This window comes from Haliotis rubra, unplaced genomic scaffold, assembly GCF_003918875.1.
Source record: "Haliotis rubra isolate DU_JTF1 unplaced genomic scaffold, ASM391887v1 Scf312, whole genome shotgun sequence".
Classification (NCBI taxonomy): domain Eukaryota; kingdom Metazoa; phylum Mollusca; class Gastropoda; order Lepetellida; family Haliotidae; genus Haliotis; species Haliotis rubra.
In genome coordinates this window covers 831,401-843,695 of record NW_025766983.1, presented here as the reverse complement: position 1 = coordinate 843,695, position 12,295 = coordinate 831,401, and the positions used below count along the sequence as shown (strand labels likewise).

Below are 12,295 nucleotides of genomic sequence, written 5' to 3'. Positions count from 1 at the left end.
TTTATTTAACCTTGCAATTTACATAAGTTGTCTTCGTATACACATACAATCGTTAATGACTCATTGCACAGTTCTCGATTGTCGCTCAGTTACTAATTTTGTTAAGTATATATCTTGAGTGGTGAACATGCAAACATTTCTTGCAACTCTAGCCAGCTGGGTACTCTGACAGTTGTGCTGGCACATTGTCTCAACAGAACTACCACGAACCAAGTGTTTCAATCCCTACCCATTATAGCCCTGGTTCCAGCAAGCTGTCTCAGCTATAGGACGATCCTTAGGTGAAAGCCGCTTGCGACAGCTTATTTTGTCATACCACGTGTCTGCTTATGTGGGAGGACTGACTGACTGAGTATGGTTTTACACCAGAAATGGGCTTCACACATTGTACCCATGTGGGGATTCGAACCCGGGTCTTCGGCGTGACGAGCCAACGCTTTAACCACTAGGCTACCCCACCGCCCCTTATGTGGGAGGAAGGCTCAAAGTGATGAAAATGCTAGAACTTTACTTGGATGAAACCAAGCAGTAGATAGTAGATAGGGACAGTGGGGATCTCGTTAATCCATTCATGCGCGTCACTAATTAGATGACGAGGCATTTGGCTACCTTAAGAGAGTCATAGTTACTCCTGCCATTTACCCGCGCTTGATTGAATTTCTTCACTTTGACATGACTGAGTTTGGTTTTACGCCGCTTTTAGCAATATTCCAGCAATATCACGGTGGGTGACACCAGAAATGGGCTTCACACATTGTACCCATGTGGGGAATCGAACCCGGGTCTCCGGCGTGACGAGCGAACGCTTTAACCACTAGGCTACCCCACCGGCCCTTCCCTGCATGAGGTGGATCACAACAGACTGAGAACAGTGACAGCCATGTGATGGCTTTGTGGAAGCATCAGACTTCACCTCTCATCGGTGTCAACAACAACAATGCATGACTTCATACAAGGACAAATCTACCCTTAGGCAATCAGTACGCATTCAAGTTTTCATTCTCAACTCCCTTGGAAACATACAAGCCAAGCTACCTTGTCAAACTGATGGAAACTGTGGTCTCTCCGTAATAAAGGAACAGAAATGACAGTGTTAACATATTTAATGACGAAATAAATGAAGCGATACACTGGACAACCTCAATCATCAAAAGACATGATGTCTGCTATAGTATAGATCAAAGTGCGCATAAAACTGACAATGTACAGTTGCAGTATGTACACATAAGTTCCAGTCACGTCGCCATGACAACAAATATACAGAAAAATCAGCTTGCAACCTAAGCGTTACTTTTTAAATGTTCCACTTATGGATTATCAGCTACTGCCATTAACATTTTTCAGACACCTTACATGCCAAGCTGTCATGTCTGTGTTCACTTTGCAAATTGGACACAGAATCTCTAACATCCCCTCAAATTCAAATTCCTCCTTCTGATCCTACACCTCATGCCAATCAAATTTGAAATTATACACCGAGATGATTTTTTAATCTCTTCATTTAAATGGCTTTAATAAACATGAGGCAAATGACCTACTCTCAACGTTGTGTGCATGGTCTATTCAATATTGATTACAGACTTCATTATAACAATCACAGTCTGTCTTGAGATCTCTGAATGCTTCAAAAAGCGTGTCAATATTCAGCAAAACACTTCCAATAGCAGAACTAACAGACAGTGCTGAATGGACCAGCACCCTCCTGAGAGCATCAAGCAGATTTTACTGTAGCTTCAGTCACTTGGAGACGCCTTGTTACCAGGAATGCAGTAGCAGTAACAAACATGGACAGTGGTAAATTATCCGATAAGTAGGTAAGCAGATATAAATGTAGTTAATGTGTGATCACTGCACGACCAGCATCAATAAAGAGAAATGAGTCCTGTTTCACAAAGCAAGTGTACACTTACGACAATAACAGCGCCATGATCGCTTTGTAAACAGGGCCTTGGTCAGTATCGAACTCAGCAATCTATCAATTATTGGCTTACATAACACATAATTTGTAACAATTGTTATAAGCAATGGCACACACAAACATACTACCAGAAATAGATTAGATCAGATGTTGCATGATAAAAATCTTTTCAAATGTGAAAAAGATTGTCAGACTAACAAGATAAGGTGGGTCATAGTATTTGAGCTATCTTTTGTCTGTTGAAGCAGTGTCTGGATCGACATATTGTACAGTTTAATACATACCATTACCAAAATGTATATAGCACATGGGACAATACTATTTGGGCCAGAAAACAGGGTTTCATGAGTTATCTCCCTTTACAAAATGTACCCAACCAGCTGTTCTCTTCAACATGTTGTTACCAATGTGAACACAACTTAGCCCTACTTACTGAATAGCCTTAGTAATATCAACTGAACAGAGTAGTGCTGTCATATTTACAACATTAGATAAACAGAAAGTTGCAGCGATACATTAGTCATGTTTTCAATATCGAAGTGTCTGTTTTGAAAACTGATCTTCAAAAACAGAATACTACAACACATAATGAAACCCACTTTCTAATGGAAAAGTGACGTTTGAAATAAATATACAACATTTCATATTCCAGCCTGATATCAAACATCAATCAAAGACACAATTAATTATTAAGACACAGTGTATAAACTCATAATTTGTACCACCATTTCATAGGAACACTTCACAAGAACTTCTAGTTTCACACTGATAACTTAAAGTTAGTAACAGGGTTTGACACTCACTGATTTCTCCCACTTGCCAAGAGGGCAAGTAGAAAAGTTAAACTACTTGCCCATCACAGATACTGCTTGCCCCATGTTACTCATGGTATAGAAAGAACTAGACAAACAAAACACAGCAAGTGAAGAGTTTTAATGAATGAATTGAAGTTAGAAGTTGAAAAAATATGTACTTGCCACTCGGGCAAGCCTTTTAGCAATTTTACTTGCCCTGATTAATTAGTACTTGCCACGGGCAAGCGGACAAGCATGAGTGTCGAACCCTGTAGTATGCATTTTTAATAACAGATATTTCTGATAAGTGATATAATCTTTTGTGCTGGAATTGAGGCCATGTCTTAATTATTCTGCAATGACTATAATATATAAGTTACTGTATTGTTGAAATCTGCCATGTATCTATCCAAGGCTAAGATTAACATTATTTGATGTATCTACACTTTACTGACAAATAAATAGTCATGTGGATCATATCACATGTATCAAACATAAGTTGTACAGCAAATACAATATATTATGTATACACAATTTATTACTTGTGAGTATGCTATATGTAACTTCGTACATTTTATTCAATATTTCTCTAAAACTAATAAATATTGTTTACAAAGAACCAGAAGTTGAGAATTCACAAAATATCACATGTCTATCAAGTTGATATAGACTACTAGATCCATCTACAGAGAATGTCATCAATACCATGTGTTACCTACAATACCAAATCCTACACCCATATATAGTCATCACATAGAACAGCAGCACACATAATATACAACTCAAAACAAGTTAAGAAACACCTGATTAGAGTGTCATGGCATGTGTTAAACTTATTTTGAGTTGTATACAATGAGATATAAGACTGAGGAATAACTGCTCGGCTGGAATATTTTACAACTCAGTGGCCACGATGCTGAACGCAACTGAGTATTTCTTAACTATTGCATCTTATAGTAATATTCATCACTGCTATTGACAAGAGTGCTGTGTGTGCATATTTATTACAATAATGGTCCAACATAACTACTTGTCTGCTAATTGAGGACATGAAACATGGTGAGGACTAGTGGTTTTCGATAACTTACACCGATAGCCCTTGCGTTGAAAATTTGGAAAATCTTTCTTTTTTTCTCTCCCAAAACGTAGAAGTATCACATGCAAGTCCCAGAAAGTTGTTGACCAGTTGGATTTAGTATTTTGTCTTGGCCATCCCATATACTCTAGCACTAGATCTGGAGGCGTGAGGGTAGAAATCACACTGAAATTGACAGCAGTTGACAAACCCCTTCACAATGTTAAACATGCATACTGTAGAAATGAGGTAAGAAGTACAAAAATCTCTAAACCAAAACACTCAATTCACAATCAATTGAAAATATGGAATAACTGACATCTTTGATATGGAAAGCACTAAATTCTAACATGAACAAAGACAGTATATTAATAATTTGATTAACATCATCATACAGCACAAAATCATGTTAAAATACTGTGTGCTTTTGAGTAATCTTAGAATCTATTAAAGTATATTCCTAACATGACTTACCCTAGTTGTCATTCTAGTAGTATCATCGTGAACCCATGTGGAGCCATTCAAGCACAAAGAACAGAAGGTTACATGATCTATTGTTTAGCAATTGTCCACCTACTATGACGTAATACAAAACAGAAAAACCGAACCCAGACATATTCTGACATTTCCACACCACAACGCAGTCCTCCGATGTCAAACATACAACACATTACCAAGGCTACCTTTTTCTTGAAATAAGGACATTATTTGGTCGTTCAGTTTAATTTGTAAATAACATAACTTTATAATCTGCATTAAGGCTGAAACAATTCACGGGTCTACTTGTTCATTTTTCTGTTTCAAACCTTGATGACAGGTTCAATCTGCATCCATACATATAATTTCCAAATTCATTCAAAATATTTGCATATATGATGCACAAACAGGCAATGGCCAACATTTCTAATTACATATTGGCCTACAGATAACTTGAACATTTGACATCAAAATTAGGTATTTATCAACACATTTCCCTTCTTTCAAATTAGGAATGGATTCATGACATGATACTGTGCTAACTGTGTTATGATCATGATATATACTGTATCATGAACAGTGTAGTGTTTCAGCCTAAATCTGTATCTGTTCCCGAACTGGGTTGATAGGACTATATACAGGTTGAAAGTGCTTGATACTGAACCAAAGCAGCAACACATATGAGCTATATTTCTTTGTTCAGCTTTACACTGCAGTGAGGCTCATGAGCTCATGAAACAACAGTCATCTCAAAAAAACACTGGACAGACAAGGAGAAGTAGAGCTGTCACTGCCGACGTCGATGATGTGGCCAGCTGTCGAGGAAGCAGTCGCTGGTGTTGTCAGCAACTCGGCAGTGACCGTGCGTCATGTGACAGCGGTAGACTGTCCTCGGAATACTTAGTCACTTCTCATACAAATCCAATCGTTCACTATCAAACCTTGACTGCAGTCACTCATACATAGTCTGGTCTGTGGGTGTCCATCTTTAATGACCAGACTTGGAATGCTGGATTAGCCACTGCAATGTTATGTCTGAAACAAACAATCAGGAAAGATATTCTTCACATATTCATCAAGAGGTGATGGGGTAGCCTAGTGGCTAAAACGTTTGCTCGTCACGCCAAAGACTGGGGTTTAAATCCTCACATGGGTACAATGTGTGAAGCCCATTTCTGGATCATGTTTCAGTTTGGTGAACTAAATACAGAGGTCAAAAAATAAGTAAAACACAAAACGAGAAGAAAAAGAAAAGAAAATGTAGGTTTCTACGTAAGGTATTTCGAATAACCAAATGATATGTAAATAGTTTGCGAACTGGTGTGCAAACATCACATTTCAAAATGGCTGCCATGTTTGATATTGGACCAGTATTCTCCTAGTGTAAGAGTGGTGACTTATTAACAAGGTTGCATGCTGAGAAGCATGTTGGTATTATGAAGGTAGTAATACTTCTGTGAATCATTGATGTCCTTACCTATATTTTCCTTTTCTTTGCAAGATATTGAGTAACAACAGATTTCTCTATCTTGGATTGCCGACAGATTCCTGCAAGTGAAAACGATCATTAGAAGCAGTTTGCAAAGTATCTGCCAGTATATGATAGAGATTCAGCCTAACACACTAAATACATCTGCAAGAGTCAGAGAATCAGTTAAATTAGGGACTGACCTTTATGTTAGTTCACATTTTACAGATCAATAAAGGATTTACATAGGAGATAGGGTAAAGGGAGGTAACTCTTATGAATTAGAAACCAAAGCCACCTATAGTTTTAATGGCCATCCATTCCATAGAACAGATTTCTTTTGTGTCAGCATGTGTTTCAAAATTGAATTTCTTGCAAACTTGATGATAATCAATGGGACTGGTCACCATGTTTATACTGCCAACCCAACATTGAGGCTGGTTTGTAGCTGATTGGACCTAGTAGCGTACCCACTCAAATTGGCAAATTGAAATCAAGGGCAGGTAATTTGATATTGTGAGAGCCATGAGAATAGATCCAGGGGTTAGTGTAGACTTACTGAACTGTAACCTTTGGATATATATATGATGGCATCTGGAACAACCTTCTACAAACAAAATACCAGTAAAATGCTAACAGAATGATTCCCAACTTGAAGTCCACTGGCAATCTGTGAGCACAAACTATGGATTACGGTTTATAAGACTTCACTGTATGTATTATTCAGAAAATATGCATGAGAATATTGTGCATCACAAGTTTGGTGCTGTTGCAGACAGAAGTAGTATTTCTAGCAATATCTGCTACTTACATCCTCTCAATGAGTTCCTTCTCATCTAATGCCCCTGCAAGATCCCGCTTGTTGCCCAACACCAGTACTGGGATGCCCTGCAGTTGGGGTTTGTCTAGCAGGTTGTGCAGCTCGTTCCGGGAAGCCTCCAGCTTGTCATGATCCGCAGCATCCACCATGTACCTGTACCAACAACATAGCTGTAGAAGCCTCATGACATGTATCCTTAGCAACAACATACCAGGTAACTGTAGCAACAATATACCATCTACTTTAAGCACTAACATACCTGGTATCTGTAGAACCAACATACCATCTACCTATAGCAATGTACCAGGTAACTGTAGCAAAAAGGTACCACATACCTTTAGCAACAACATACCAGGTAACTGTAACAACAACATACCAGGTAACTGTCACAACAACATACCTGGTAACTGTAACTGTAGCAACAATATACCATCTACCATGTAACTAAGCAACAACATACCTGGTATCTGTAGAACCAACATACCATCTACCTATAGCAACGTACCAGGTAACTGTAGCAAAAAGGTACCACATACCTTTAGCAACAACATACCAGGTAACTGTAACAACAACATACCTGGTAACTGTAGCAACAATATACCATCTACTTTAAGCACTAACATACCTGGTATCTGTAGAACCAACATACCATCTACCTATAGCAACGTACCAGGTAACAAGCAAAAAGGTACCACATACCTTTAGCAACAACATACCAGGTAACTGTAGCAACAACATACCAGGTAACTGCAACAACAACATACCAGGTAACTGTAGCAGCAACATACCATGTGCCTTTAGCAACAACATACCAGGAAACATAGCTGAAAGTATTAACCACACACAAAACAGTTGTGGTCTATTGATCATAATTATTGATAAACACACCATCAACCAGTACTTGACACTCACACAATGGCATTGACACCTCTGCAGTATCTCTCCCACATACTTCGGAATCTGGGCTGGCCACCAATATCCCACAACTGTGAAGGAATAAAACAATATGATCATTGCATGCATTAAGTCATTCATGAAGTGTAAAAACATTTTCTACCAACATCTCAGTTTGGTTTAACATTTTTAAAAATGATTTCCATTATATTGCCACATGTGAACACAATCATATTGCAAGAAAGCTCATTGCGATGCAGGTCTTGGGAATACGACGGCCATATTCTCACAGCATATGAGCAAGTATGGTTTTGTGCCGCTTTTAGCAATATTCCAGCAATATCACGGCGGGGGACACCAGAAATGGGTTTAACACATTGTACCCATGTGGGGAATCAAACATGGGTCTTCGACGTGACAAGCCAACGCTTTAACCACAAGGCTACCCCACCGCCCCTCACACTCACAGAATATGAACTTTATGTGGAAGGAAAGCCTGAAGTGATAAAGCCATGAATGTCTACCACTTGGTGAAACCACAACCATGGGTTTGTTGTTGACATATCTAAAATCACTGGGCATCCAAGATTTGAACCCACATGTCCAAAGGACGCAACTCTGCACAGTGAGCAGGAGTGTTTGAGGTGACCATGAAACCTGTGCTTCCACCATTTTGATGAAACCAGTCGGACATGAAAGGGAAGTAACTCTTTCAAATGGTTACCATCACCCCCACATTAACAAACAAAAACATTTTCACAATAACCATTTATCTGAGGACAGAAATATGAAAGACAAAATAACTTGAAACTAAGCTGAGGGCATATGAATTCGCAGCTGTATAAAACAAAGCACACAGGAAATGTCCATACACAACAACAAAAGGATCTGCTTAATTACCTTGATTGTGACGTTCCCTTTGGTAATCTTCCTCATGTTAAAACCAACTGTGGGAATCATGTCTTCACTGAACTGGCCTGACTGCAAACATGAGTCAGTCACAAATTAGTAACAGTGAACACAGTCCAATACTTATAACAATATTGCCACTGCTTTCTCTAAGTGTCCATCTTCAACATGTTCAACCAAGATGTTTCACTTCGCTGAAACATTTCCCTTATGTTAGACATGTTGCTGGTAGAAAACAAAAACACTCTTAACTAATTGTTTCCAGATTAAACTTATTTCAAACAAGGAAGAGATTAAAAAGTGTCCTTTAATGGTAACTATGATGACATGAATAATGACTACAGTGAGGCTCACATTTTTCATGTTGGATATTTACATACAAATTGACAGCGGTTGAAAATAGATCATGGAAAAAGGACATGGTTACTCTCTACACATCTCCTCAGTGACATGGGCATCTTAAGTGTGGAGTAACCTAATGTTGTTATTTTCAGCACAAAGAGAAACAAATTAATCCGAGATAATTACATAGTGTGTGCATTAGTGCTGGAGCGATTAATCGTAGGATCGGTAAATCGTTCGATCTAAGTCAAAATAAACAACTGTCGATTACAAATAAACTGCGGATCGATAATCAGAAATAATCATTATTTGGATGCACATACATTAAAACTTTTTATTCTACATTGTCATGTTTTCTTATACTGAACACTCTGGTAGTCATTGCTTGTTTACCACTTAAACGGAAGCTGTGTACTACACAAGTGAGCATGCCTCCCCTGTCAGCCAATGGTAATGCCAGATATATTTAGATTGGGGTGTCCTATTCCGTCATTGAAATACTATGAGTTGTAAAGTGGTTTATAGAAATTATTTAATATTCATGAGCAAACTCTGCAAAACTCATTCGTCCAATCATGCAACAAAACGTCACATTACGACCCCGATGTTACAAGTTAGCTACTTTCTAATTGTCTGAAAGAGGGAATTCCTTGAGTTGCATTTGCATACAAACACGTGACTTACTTAAAATAGAGCTATTTTCAGTTTCATGAATTCTCTTAAACTTTTGATACAGTGGTTGATTATAATACTTCCCAGAATAAAGTTTGTGTTTCAACCTTAAGGAAATATCTTTGTTCACTCTTCAACATAAACAAAAAGTTTTTAAAAAATGGCATGCCATGAAAATATATCTACCAGCGAGGTCACATGACTAGTAGCATGATCTTGTAAGGTGGGAGGTCAACTAAGCAGACGAAACATTAATGGCATCTTTGGAGTAAAGATTTAGGATTTTTGTGCATTTCATTATGAGGTAGATATTGCATTAGGGATCCCTGAGTTAAAATTAATGTCTTGTGTTTTTTTTATACTGTTGACTACGCATGGAAACGAACGAAAGCTGGGATTGCCTTGTTGTCATTCAGATGCTTCTCATGGATTTTCTCGCATTTTTGTGCAATAAACGGGAATTGTAATGGGCGATCAAAAACATATAACGATCGGAAACGTAACACGATAGGATACTTGATGATCCAAAGACGCTGCAAATGTAAGTAACTTGCTAGCATTAACAATTGACAAGTGCTGACAACATCCCGGAAGTTAGTTCGCTAACGTAGGTATTTGACTATGAAATGACAGTCCAAACGATTATAAACGAGCGATTATCGATCTGACAAAATGTAACGATAACCAGCTCTAGTGTGCATTCTACTAAATCTAGTGAAGATTTCTAAAGATGCTCCTAAATGGAGTTTAGATTAAATTGGATTTATTTGTTGAAAGAGTTAAGGTAGCTAATGTTACCCTAACTCACAACTAACTTAAGAGATTACAAGTGTCTGACCAACCTCAAGCATCACCAAGCATTGTGATGCTGTTTGCTAGGAACAGGGGTGACAACCCCTAAAGGGAATGACTTCTGCTCATTCGTTGGTTTCACATTACTTTTCAACTCGCTGTCCGCATGCGCAGAGCGTGTGAAATCTATCTACTGGCATGCTTCCGGTTTGGTCGTATTTTTATCGATAGCATAAACACTCCAAAGAAAACAAATATATAGTTTTATGTCGAATACAACTGATCCCAGTTGATTTATGAAACAGAGGCCGGGATTAGTTAAATAAATAGCTTAAGTTATGTTAACAAGCTCTTGTATAAAGACATCTCACCACCACCGTCCTTCCCGCAGATCCCCTTCTCACAACTAAACAATCACATCTCTGATGGAGTTGCAACCAAAATAGGACATCAATTATTGAAAAGCAGAGGCAAATGGTAGTATGTACTCAGCTATGAACAGTTGTCACAACGTAAATAATTTTCATACCAACTTTTATTTAGCGTACATTTACACTATCGATAAACATACGACCAAACCGGAAGCATGCCAGTGGATATTTTTCACACGCTCTGCGCATGCGGACAGCGAGTTGAAAAGTAATGTGAAACCGACGAATAACCCTTTCATCCACGCTTGACCTGAACACTTACTCTGGCCAGAAACATGTGTAACATTTGTTTGGTCCCCATCATATTAATGGATTTCATATATGATTTCTTGATACCTCCAGGTAGGGATTATCTGGAAAATCTCTTACAAACAACAGGTGAAGCATATTTAATCTCAGATTACCAGACTCTGGCACATGATCAAACGTCATTCTCTGATGGGTAATTAGGAATTGGAATTGGTATAAGCTATAGGCTAAATAGACTCATGCCTATTTAAACCACCTGTCTGGACACTTGAATAATACTAGTCTAATGGTATCTATATGACACTGAGACACATACCCCGGTAGTCCTACAGTCTTGAAGCAGTTTGGGTAACTTGGTTAACATGAGATTCCATCATATAAACAGAGCATAGCACATTTACAGAATGAAGCTAAACACAAGCAGAATAGTAGATTCTGTTAGTATTTGTATGTCTTTGATGTGATTACCGGTAAACCTCAGAATTGAATGTCAAAACAATATATAAACATCAAAAACTGGAAATCACCAATAAACAGGCGTATTACTTGAAAATATGGCAAGTGACAGTCTCATAACCAGGCCTACATTTCAACACACATGTAGTATTCATGAACTTTGTCAACTAAAAATTGCATTAACCTAAGAATCTGTAAGATAGAATGTTGCTATGTGTGTGTGGATGGTGAAATCCCTAAATTCTGTTATCAAGCAAAGTGACTAAATATGGCACGTAAACAAATTAGAAACTGTTACTAAGGAAGAAGATTGATAACTTTATTAATACTATGTCTGAATCAGCATATCCATTATCATACACACTTAAGCCTAGTAACTGCACTGTTGCACTAAATTCTGAATGAATTCGACCCTAACTAATTCTAACTATTTACTTAATGAATGCTTGCAAGTTTCGAGCAAATATTATCGACAAATTTATTTCGACAAACCATATGACTGTGAGTCACTGAAAAATCAAATGTTGGAAAATGAATGAACAAAGGAACTGACAGTCGCGGTGTCATAATTAAATATCCATTACAAAGTCGGATTTCGCTTCCCTGTCCACGTTTAAGTGCCCCAATCGTGATAACACGAAATAGTTCACTTTAAATTCCTAAAACGTCGGTGAAGAACAATCCACACGAGGAAGTGACGTGCTGATTTGCTAGTAGGCGGTTTCTATCACGCTCGCTGCCATCGGGACTCACAGCTGACTCCAACTTACCGCTATTACGTTTACAAATGTAGTTTTACCAGAATACTGTAAGCCTACAAGTGTAAGTTCCATCTCCTCTTTCCAGAAGAGACTTTTGAACCAGTCCAATATCTTTTGAATCATAGCAAACATGGTGATAAACAAGATATTCCAAGTGACAGTCAAATGAACGCCTCTCGATTTTTCCTAAACCGGAAAGACACACAGTTCGCTATACATCACATGACACACACTGGG

The 12,295-nt window shown here is 38.1% G+C and overlaps 1 protein-coding gene across 1 annotated transcript; it reads right to left on the bottom strand.

The window, feature by feature from the left end:
- Positions 1-3,102: 3,102 nt before the first annotated feature.
- On the bottom strand, positions 3,103-12,268 carry LOC124283289 (ADP-ribosylation factor-like protein 8A). Its single transcript, XM_046719320.1, has 6 exons — positions 12,068-12,268; positions 8,347-8,427; positions 7,465-7,538; positions 6,544-6,705; positions 5,742-5,812; positions 3,103-5,299 (listed from the first exon to the last, which is right to left on the bottom strand). The coding sequence occupies exons 1-6, from the start codon at positions 12,188-12,190 to the stop codon at positions 5,253-5,255; spliced, it is 558 nt and encodes a 185-aa protein (XP_046575276.1). The 5' UTR covers positions 12,191-12,268; the 3' UTR covers positions 3,103-5,252.
- Between the last annotated feature and the right edge of the window lie 27 nt (positions 12,269-12,295).